Below are 11,282 nucleotides of genomic sequence, written 5' to 3' on the forward strand. Positions count from 1 at the left end.
GTTAATCTAATGAATAATTGATTTGTTAAATCTAATGAACAATTGTGTCTGATTGGTCCAAATGCTACTATATAGGGCATATATATATATATATATATATATACGCACACACACTTTTTACATATTATATATGCTATATAATATATATAATAAATAATCATTTTTAAATGCGTAGTATTGTATGTGGAAAAAAAGAGAAAGTTTGTAGTTTACTGATAAAATATGTTGTTTTCCATGGGTTTAAAATTATAATTTTTTGAGAAAATTTACAGGCAATGAAACTGTATTGTGCAATTATTTTTAATAGTAATATTGTATTGTATTAAAACAATGTATTATATTGCGGTAGCTTTATAATGTTTGTGGGCAACTAACCAAAAGAGTAAAGTAGTCAGCAAGTGTTCATTCACTCTGGTTTGTTCATTCCAGGTTTCCAGCTCTGAAAATGAAGAAACTAACTTTTCCTCCATAAATGTGGACTCAACCCTCGACATTCCTGCCCTCGAGTTTATAAATGTTCCTGATGTCAACACTGCGGCTAAAGTGAGTCGTATCATATATATATATATATATATATACACACACACACACACACACAATAATATTTTGGATTAATTTCTTTAAACCTCATATTTCCTTTCAGAGTGAGAAAGTAAATCCGTCTGAGGCTCCGCAGGCTGAAGACTCATTATGCTGCAGTGAATGGGATCAGGGATGGACAGCAGGAGACGAAACGGATAAGACGAAACTAAAACCTGAAGTCAAGACCGAAGACGAATTGAAAGTAAGGATGCCAACTCGTCCACAATAGGCATGACATGACAGCTTTGGAGTGGCACATATATTTGACAGGTAAAAAGAGGTAAAGTCTGAGGTAAAATCTGATCCCAGTGCTCATGAATGAAGCTCCAGGCTTCAGACTTTCATTCCTCACAGCGTTTAGCACACAGTCATCACTCAGAATGACATGAGGTGCTGTGTGTCTGGAGATTTAATCTGACGTATTGCTCCCCTTTACATCCCCGTTCTCCCGCTGAGCCCTTTGGGAGGCAGTTGATCTTAATTGTGTGGTGATTAGATGAGAATGTTAATTAGCCTCTCCACAGAGGTTCATCTGTTTAATCATTCAACAGAACGGTTCATCGGAAAAGGCAAGTTTCTACAAGAGACATGCAATAGTGATTTTCAGCTGTTTGCAGGATGAAATCACAGAATCTAGCATAGCAGTTGCTGTTTCTTTTAAAGCTGGAGTGTGTCATTTTTGATGTCAAAATACTTGCTGAAATATATAAATTGAAAATATTTAATATTCTTAATTGTTTAAAATGTGTAAAATATTGAAAATATTTTAAAAATATATTTTATTTTAAAATACTTGCTGAAATACAGTGTGTATATATATATATGTGTGTGTGTGTATATATATATATATATGTATGTATGTGTGTGTGTGTGTGTATATATAGGGGTGTAACGGTTCACAAAATTCACGGTTCGGTTTGATACGACAGTGGTGTCACGGTTTGGTACGTTCGGTACGGGGGTAATTGGTTTTGTCGCAATGTTGAAATATTTCTGTTTTAAACCATGAAGACGAGCTAATGGATATCACGCAAGCAACGTGCAAACTTTGCGCAAGAGTTATGCCAGTGAACACTATGCAGAAAGTGAAAGTAAAAATGGAATGATGGAGTAATGACGGAGCTTTCGGGCGCATCTGATGCCGCATATTCTCTCAGAGACAACGAGAGACGAATCTACTTCAACATATGCTGATAACGGTATATAGCTAACTGTTTTAATTCATTCCCTTAATATTTCTCTTGTGGCCCATACATAGTGAAAAAAAAATTAGAAGAAACGTATTTTGTGTTAAACAGGTTGCTTTTGAAAGTCGGTGCTTGAAATAAAAGCTTTTTATTTCATTGATTTTGGTTGATGACTGCAGTGTTAATATTTTAATTATAGGTCTATAATTAATTGTATAATAGACCTGTTTTAAAAGACCTTTTTTAAAAACATTTTAATCGAGGAGTAAATAGCCTTTTGTTATCCTCGCAGCACGTCAGTTATGTGGTAATTATTGCGGGGCAAATTAATTGTAATCCTAATTTAATAATAAAAGTAACTTCACAATAATAATAATAATAGGCCTAAAAAAATAAGAATGTAACAGGCCTACATTAATTGGAAATGCCAAATCCTCTTAATGTTGCCAATAATCGATGTTTTTGACAATATCTCTGGCTATCGTCGATACAAGATCATCGTCTTTCGACGCAACCCAGCAAGGGGAGGTTATCGCGGGGCCGTCCGCTACGCCATTGGCGCAACTGGCGCAACACATTGCCTGTTACGTCGTTTGGGTTGTCTTGTTGAGCACAGTGGCACTGAGAACACTTTAAGCTCTTTCATTTTCCAAATGTAATAGGATTAGTCCAACGAATCGTTTGGTTTGTAATGCGTACCGATCCGAAAGCCTCGTACAGAACGGTTCAATACGAATAAGTGTATCGTTAGACCCCTAAAAAAAAATCTATATATATATAAGATTTGTTGTTAAATATAAAAAATATTGATAAAATTTTTATTTTTTCCTGCTAAAATATGACAACTATACTTAAGTCATGTAATTAATCCAAACCTTTCGAAATTGAAGTACTATATATATATATATATATAATTTTATACTTGCTTAAATTAACATTAATGTCTAATATTAATATATAATATTGTTTATTTAAAACATTGTAAATATATTTACAAAAATCCATTAAAATACTTGCTAAAATATGCAGAGACAACTATAATTAAGCCATTTGATTCATCCAAACCGCTCAAAGTTGAGGTACTTCTGTAAACAAATTTTTTTTAAATAAAAAAATTATCTGTGTCAACATCTCTTTAATAGTATTACTTTTTTCACAGAGTGGCTAAAGTGTGTCATTTTTTCCTTAAAATGTTTGCTTGAAATAATTTTAATGTCTAATATTAATTAATATGTAATGTTGTTTGTTTATTTGATTGTTTGACCAATGACAGACGAAAACCTGCTTGATTTAGATTTTTTCTCCATCCAATTGTTTTCAAAGGTCCCTTTAGTGATTCTACAGGGATGATAATTACTCACTTCAGCTTTCAATTAAGGCAATACTTTAAAGGGATAGTTCACCCAAAAATTTAAATTAGGTAATTAATTACTCACCCTCATGTCGTTCCAAACATGCAAGACCTTCGCTCCTCTTCGGAACACAAATTAAAGGGATCCATGATTATAATTTCATTTTAACTTTAGTTAGTGTGTAATGTTGCCGTTTGAGCATAAACAGCATCTGCGAAGTTACGATGCTCAAAGTTCAATGCAAAGGGAGAAATTGTATTTTACAGAATTCGCTTTTTTAAGGCCTACAACAAACGGCTGGTAGGGACTACAACGAGCTTCTTCCTGGGTTTGTGACATCACGAACCCAAAGAATTTACATAAACCCTGCCCTCGGGAACACACAACAAAGGGGGTGAGGCCATGTTACTGTTATAAATTATTACTGTTAAAAATTAAACAATTACTCTACAAAAATGCTACAACGCAATCATTTATTATGCTGTACTAAAGCTTTAATAAGGATAATACCGTATATCAAAAGGTAACAAATAGCAGTAGCATTTACAAATAACATCGTATCTAAAAAGTATGAGACAACTCCAAAAAAAAACAACATGCCATTCTAAAACGTCGTGTATGAGTCGTGCTTGCATAGGTTCTATTCGATCCTCTTCAGTAATATTCTCTGGGTCTGACTCGGGCTCAAATTGATAAGGCAATATTGACGCCATTGTTTACAATACACTGGAGCACATGCAACTACCCGTTATAGTAAGAGGCGGGACATTTCTGGACAACATCCACTAGGCGTTTAGCGAATCACAACACACTGGGCTAACCAATAACCAATCTGTGCCCATTATGAATTTCTGAGGGAGGGGCTTCATAGAACCAGGAAGTCAACAGACCATTTTTAGGAGAATGGAAATAGCGGTGTAGAATAAAGGTAAAATATGTGAAAAATAATGTGATTTTTTTTTTTTTTTTAACTAAGCTAAAACATGTAATTTTTTTTTTTTAAACGAAGCTAAAACACGTTACAGTGCACCCCATAAACACAATCAAGCCTTCAAAAATAGCCAATTGACCACCCCTTTAAGAAATATTTTTGATGAAATCCGAGAGCTTTCTGACCCTCCATAGACAGCAATGCAACTTCCACGTTCAAGGCCCAGAAAGGCAGTAAGAACATCATTAAAATAGTCCATGTGACATCACTGATTCAACCATAATGTTATAAATATACGAGAATACTTTTTGTGTGCAAAGAACACAAAAATAACTTTATTCAACAACTTCTTCTCTTCTGCTTTAGTCTCCACCGCCATTCACGAGAGTACCACAACACATGCGTGTGGTGCTGCTGACGCAGGAGCCAGTGTTTGATGTACAAGGTCCATCTCTCTTAGTTCATCGTCTGTATATTCTGGTTCAAATAAGTAAGGCTGGGCAAAAAATTGCAAGTCATCAACTCTGTCGAAATCTTCAGACATGTTTACAAAGACTGTTTTATGTACAGAGTGTGTCTTCCTCTGCTTGTAAACAAGGCACTGCGTATCCGAATGTTTTGTGGTACGTGAACGTGCATCAAAGACTGACACGGAAGAGAAGAAATTGTCAAATAAAGTCGGTATTTTTGTTTTCTTTGCGCACAAAAAGTATTCTCGTAGCTTCATAACATTACGTTTGAACCCCTGATGTCACATGGACTATTTTAATGATGTCCTTACCTACCTTTCTGGGTCTTGAACGTGTCAGTTGCATTGCTGTCTATGCAGGGTCAGAAAACTCTCGGATTTCATCAAAAATATCTTAATTTGTGTTCCGAAGGTGAACGAAAGTCTTACAGTTTCGGAATGACAAGAGCCCGAGTAATTAATGACAGAATTTCCATTTTTGGCTGAACTATACCTTTGAACATTTCTAAAGCAAATTAAATGATCTACGTGGACACATTTTTTCATGTTTTTTCACATAGCCTGAGACTGTGCCTACTCCTCTACCTGCCCAAGCAGCAGTATGTGAACCGCGGATGTGTGCATCTCCAATTGAACCAAAGACCATCTCAACCACATGCACCAGCCCTCACACCCCTGGCCCCATCAGGATCAACACCAGCTATCCAGGTACAGCACCTCAATGCCACAATACGAAATATCTTACTTCCTCAAAAATAGTCATATGAAATCCAAATCAACTGTTTGCTTTGACGACATGAGTTTTCCTAGTTTTTCCAGGTGTACCCGTTAATCTGGTCCAGCCCCAGCTCTCCCACTTTATGATGCAGTTATTCGGCAGTCCAGTTCATCTGGGACCAGTTCCAAACCCTCTGTTCCAGCACCACACATCTCCGCTAGCTCTGAGACCAGCTGCGCGCCTGTCCGCCGGGGCAAACATCCTACCATGGCGATCCAATTACATAGCTTGACCGGCCACAAGTGGTGCGTTTTGTACTTTTGTCATGTTCAATAACTTTTGTTCTTTCGTTTTTTTGGCTGCAACATCCCAGAAATATATCAAATGATATATAAGAAAAGCAGCAGAGGGCACGTAAAAGTGGATACATTTCTTATTCTTTTTAGCGCAATATCTCTCCAGTAGCACGCTGTTCTTTATTTTTATGTATTTGCATGTACAGTGCTGAAGTTTTGTGTGTTTTTGTTTTTTCTCAATGGACCAAACTGGCCATTTGTTTGTTTTATTTGTTATTAAGTTGCTTGTTCTGTGTTCGATTCAGATTTTTTCTTTTATCAAGAACCAAAATGTCCAGCCAGAAAGAAATTTGCTGATTATGCTTTTGACTTTTATCTCATAATTATGACCTGTCATGAATTGAACTTTATTTTCATAATTTTGACTTACAATAATTGACTTTATGCCATCATTTTGACTTTTTATTTTGTATCATAATTTTGACAATTTCATGGATAGTGAAAGTTGTCAGTATGTGATAATTTCTATATATTTATGGCATAAGACTTGAAGTCAAAAGGACCCTCCTTCAGTGTAAAAGTCTGGCAATTTTTTCAGTCATTTGAAATGATTGCTAAACAAAGAAACAAGTGATTACATTCATAAGTAGTAGGTTGATTGCATTTCCATTAGCTGTTTAGTGTTAAGAAATGTAATGCATGTCAGTATTTTTCATTCTTTTAATGAAAATGAACCATAAAATCAAATCACATGCAGTCCAGGCCTTTCCTCTCTCTGTTTCGTCAAGCTTATAATATGCTTTGCCACAGCTGATGAATTCTAATATCTTTTGCTAACCTCTGCCAGCTCCAATAATGGAAGTTGGACTCCATAAGCAAAACAAGGCTGTGAGTCATTTTTTGTGGTGACACTTTTGTTTGTTAGAGCAATGCTAGTATGTCTATATTTATGTGACAGACCATACAAATTACATAAGGGCTTTTCATTTCAAATCATATCTCGACATTCTGCCTCTATATGGAGCATCAAAACAATAATTTCTATGCCATTAGCATCACCAAATGGGTTGTTTTATGATTCTTTTGTCCTTTTTGAAGCTTGAAAGCTCTTCACTGATGAACTTTGAGAGAGTTTGGAGAATGACACAGTGATTTGTGCCATTAGGAGAGTCTTTGTGCAAATGCAAGAGGGAAGAGAGCTCTGATACGGATCGAATTAAAGCACACTGCTGCATGGCAAATCATATTACCCTGGTTAACTGACCCACACAGACATTTTCCCTGCCAAGATGCCACTAGTTACCATAGAGACCTGTTCTACCCCTGTTAGGTTTTCCTGTGGTACTTTCTGGAAATGAGTCATATACCGCAGCTTTTTTTGAGTCAAAAAGCTAATAACGCCGTTTTGTATGTTGCTCTCAAACCTTTTTTTTGTTGTTTGTTTGTTAATTTTGTCTTCAAACATAATTTCATGCGTCTTTTTTTTTCTGTCAAATTTTCAGCCAAGTCACCTTTTTCAAAAGCGAAATTTCCTGTTGTGTAATGGCCTACTTCCGATTCATTGGCCAAGACCTGTTCTACCCCTGTTAGGTTTTCCTGTGGTACTTTCTGGAAATGAGTCACATACCGCAGCTTTTTTTGAGTCAAAAAGCTAATAACGCCGTTTTGTATGTTGCTCTCAAACCTTTTTTTTTTGTTTGTTTGTTAATTTTGTCTTCAAACATAATTTCATGCGTCTTTTTTTTTCTGTCAAATTTTCAGCCAAGTCACCTTTTTCAAAAGCGAAATTTCCTGTTGTGTAATGGCCTACTTCCGATTCATTGGCCACTAAATCTACGAACATATTCAGGTGAGCTAACTTGTGAAAACACTCCATTACGCGATATTAATGACTTGTTTATTGAATTATTGTATGGAATTTATATCATTTACAGACGTAGAACTGAATACTCGAGCTACAACACAACACAATTGTGATAGCCTACTGCTTAAAAATATAAAGAAGCGGGGCATGTTTTAATCTAGTTTTTATATTATGCTTAGTGAAACTTTTTAATAAAACTTAAGTAGAAAGCGGCCACAGATCTCCTCTGCCTGACTATGAATAAGTCTGATCTTTATAGTGTACTAGTGTAGGTATCCTTCATCTGAGCGCACGCGTCTCCTCCAGTCTCTCCGCGCGCAGGGAGTAACTCCTCCTTTCGCTGTTTCTCTTGTACTTGCATGGGCATTACCGCAAGCTTCCTAAATCGAAACATGTAGACCGTCAGATTTTAGGTCTTGAGAACAAGTTTTTAGTCCCTTTGTGTGGAAATAATCGGAGAGATGGTATGATCGAGCGCTCGTCTCCAGACCTCTCTCCAAACAGGCTACAGACATTCACTGAAGGTACGATTGGGTTTGTCTTTTCACATCCTGTTCATTTGTTTTATTTAAAGTAACGTTAGATAGGAAGAATCGACGAACACTGAGTTAGGCTACTTAATCCAAATGAATTTGATGGAATAATGGTAGTATTGTGATAATGACCGTATTGATCTGTGTGGATTTTGTTTTGTGTTTTTACTTTACTTTGGTAAAAAAGTCTAAATTTAATTTACGTTTTCTATGTTTGTTGTTCTAAACTATAGATATTGTTATAAAACGTAGATGGGCTAAAACAAAGTGACATTTAGTCATGAATCAATCAACTAGGCTAGAGGCTATAAGGTTTTGTAACTAAAAGGACAAATGTATTTTTAAATCACGTTGGGGAACAGGTTGTGAGTATAGTTGTGTATTTAAAAGTTGATATGGCAACCGTTCGCCAAACGAACAATTGGCCTAACGATTCGCCACACGAGTTTTTCGCGAAAATATCTCAGAAAACATAGTCTCCTAGTAGCTTAATTAATAATTTGCACACTTGCCATCCACATTTGTTTCTTTCAATACAGAAGTAAGCTATTTTCTGTGCGAGACCTCCGATTCTAACAAAGTGCAGTATTTGCGCTACGAAAGAATTGATAACTGTGACAATAAGGTAAAATAAAAATGATACAATATACCAGTTTGCGATATCACCCCGCCCCCGAATGACATTTTGGAGTTAATTTGATTGCCAATTTCCCCCAGAATGTGATTGGGCTAGTTCGAGTAGCAATATAGTTGGTTTTGTTATGCAGACCTGGCAACCCTGGAGCAAATGAGACTGGAAGCCCAAGTTACAAAGGGCCACGCCCGCTTTTACGTTACAAACAAGGTGAATAGAGATATTTTCACAAAATAAATTGAATAAAAAATAAATATTTTTAATGAAAAGGTGTGACAACTACAACCGAGGCTAGCTGTTTACCTTTAAGGCACTTCTGCAGACCAAATCTTTCTCTTGTGGTTTAGCCTAAAAAATTATTAAATTATTATTATTAAATAAAAAATTATTTAACAGTTTAAGGTGGTTTATAGGAATGTTATTCAAACTTAAACTCAAACCCTAAACTTAATCCTAAACCTCATAGGAATGTTATACCAGGATCATCACAGCTTGAAAGCAGTTGGGTTTAGACTAGAGTTCTGTGCTATAGTTCATAATGTACATGAATGCACATCCCTCTTTGCACTAATCTCAGAGGAGATGTTTTCTAACAGAGATGATGATTGCATCTGGGCTTTGTGGCCGACCAAAATGCAAATGCATTCTGCGAGGAAACACAGAAATAAGAGCTTTTCCAGAAGCTGTCGGATGAACTCAAACTACATACCTGACCAAAACTGCTGGTGATGGAAGAATGTTGCTGTGGGAGTGCTATTCTGAATTATTTAGAAACTGGAGCTGTGATTTTGCAAAGACAATGTCTTATTTGAAAATGCTGTAGCAGCTTACAATGATGTCTCACTAGTACTTGTTAGGTTGATTGGTTTACAAGATAACCTCACTCATTTAATGCTATAGATGAAAGAAATCTTTAGTTATAGAATGGTTTAGTGAATTTTTTATCAGTTAAAAAAAAAAAGAGATTTTTATTAAATGACTAAAACAGAAAAACTATTAAATTACCATTATTAATGTTCCTTTTTGATGGATATTTTGATTTGGGTCTAGAGTAGACAATTTTTTATTTAACTTATTTAAAATATAATCATAATTAGTATTATTATTGTTATTGTTGTTGTTTATTAATCAATTGATTAATTAATTAATTTAAATTTTTTGTTATTTTTTATTCTGTATTATTTTACTAGACCGCACATTTATTGTGTAGAATGTTACAGCAAAAAAAAAAAAAAATTAATTTAAATAAATTACTAAAAAGTGAGGGGGTTATATTCCGTTACGTGTGTCGTAACTCGTAACAGGATATCAGTTCTTCTAAAGGTCATTGTTTATGGGCTCTAGAGGCTGGAAATTGGTTAATGCAGGGAGCTGCGTCCCAGCCCTCTGTAGTAGAGATGAATTAAAGCCAGTTCAGAATAGAGCCAACAACTAATATGGAGAGCCAGAGATTATACCACCAAATAACTACATTTAAAGGCAGAGTAAGTGATTTTTCAAAAACACTTTAGAAAACTGATTCGGGCCGAATAGCAAAACAAACTTGTAGCCAATCAGCAATAAGGGGCGTGTCTACTCGTGATGTGGAGGAGAGCGCGTTCAGTGCATGGGACGGACATTAGTCGAGCCGAGCGACAGAAAGATAGAGATGGCGGATAAAAAACAAAAGAGGAAAACGTCTGCGGAAAGATAAGGCAAGAAGTAGGACCCGTGTAAAATATTGGATCAGCTTTCCAGTGCTGGAGAGAACTCAAGGAGCGGAGGCCTGCGATCGGACGCCGAGGTTGCTTTGTTTCTTCTCAATAGGTGAGTAACACCGTGTCTACAACAGCTCTGCCTACACTGGACGCGATCAAACGACCGCTGAAAACCATTTGAAATGTGTGTCAGCACATCATAAATAGAACCCGGCAGCAGTTTTCTGTCGGGATTTGTTGCGCCGCGCCGCTCACGTCCGATTTAGACACGTGTAACATTGGTTTTGCTTTGTTTCACAGAACTAATCGTTGCCTGGGTTGCGTACGTATATGTGGGGCGGAGCTATCAAAATAGGGGCAAGACCCTTTTGGGGTAGGGGCGTGTTTGTTTTGGTGATTTCAAATATCAACATTGGCTACCAGAAATCACTTACTCTGCCTTTAAGATATTTTAGGACAGCATTGTCAGTAAAATTGACTATTTTCTTTAGATTATATTTGAAACTGCTGTTTGTAATTTTTTTTGTTGGTTTGTTTGTTTTTCAGTGAGTTAATAATTTTATTGTTTTGTAGAATGCCATTTTCTTCTCCTTTTTATTTTCTTTTTTAGTACTTATTATTATTATTATTATTATTATTAAATAATTATGTATTAAATTATATATATATATATACGCTGTATATTATAAATATTTGAATGATTTATTTTTACTTTCTATGCAATGCAAAGATCAATTGATTAATTTTGCTTATAACATATAATGTTTTTTTTATGTCACATCCATACGGATGTGGATTTATACGAGACAGAGCAATAAAACATTTGGCACAGACATCATCTTTCAAAGTGTCAAACTGGAATGAAACACCTCCAGTTATATAATTGTTTATATGTAAAATGTTTGTGTGAAATCAAAACAAGATAGATAGATTATTCATTGTTAATTATTTGAATAATTGTAATAATGTTTTATTAATATGTAATAATAATAATAATAATTATTATTATTATTATTATT

At 35.4% G+C, this 11,282-nt stretch overlaps 2 protein-coding genes across 5 annotated transcripts in view; both read left to right on the plus strand.

The window, feature by feature from the left end:
- tdrd5 (tudor domain containing 5) overlaps positions 1–5,775 on the plus strand; it is a 16,166-nt gene extending 10,391 nt beyond the window's left edge. The window contains exons 14-17 of the mRNA XM_016538816.1: positions 430–543; positions 644–784; positions 5,082–5,229; positions 5,332–5,775. Of these exons, the coding sequence (XP_016394302.1) occupies positions 430–543; positions 644–784; positions 5,082–5,229; positions 5,332–5,531 (603 nt within the window). The 3' untranslated portion in view covers positions 5,532–5,775. The remainder of the gene's footprint in view (positions 1–429; positions 544–643; positions 785–5,081; positions 5,230–5,331) is intronic.
- A 1,530-nt stretch (positions 5,776–7,305) lies between these two features.
- The window catches only part of fam163ab (family with sequence similarity 163 member Ab), a 13,530-nt gene continuing 9,553 nt past the window's right edge, over positions 7,306–11,282 (plus strand). For 2 of the 4 annotated variants that reach the window (XM_016538754.1, XM_016538755.1), the window contains exon 1: positions 7,412–7,923. The gene's annotated coding sequence lies outside the window, so the exon portion shown is untranslated. Of the gene's footprint in view, positions 7,385–7,411; positions 7,924–11,282 lie in introns of those variants that run through there. The other 2 variants (XM_016538757.1, XM_016538756.1) reach the window with 2 other exon arrangements.

Source organism: Sinocyclocheilus rhinocerous, unplaced genomic scaffold (assembly GCF_001515625.1).
Source record: "Sinocyclocheilus rhinocerous isolate Xijiao unplaced genomic scaffold, SAMN03320098_v1.1 scaffold1238, whole genome shotgun sequence".
Taxonomy (NCBI): Eukaryota; Metazoa; Chordata; class Actinopteri; order Cypriniformes; family Cyprinidae; genus Sinocyclocheilus; species Sinocyclocheilus rhinocerous.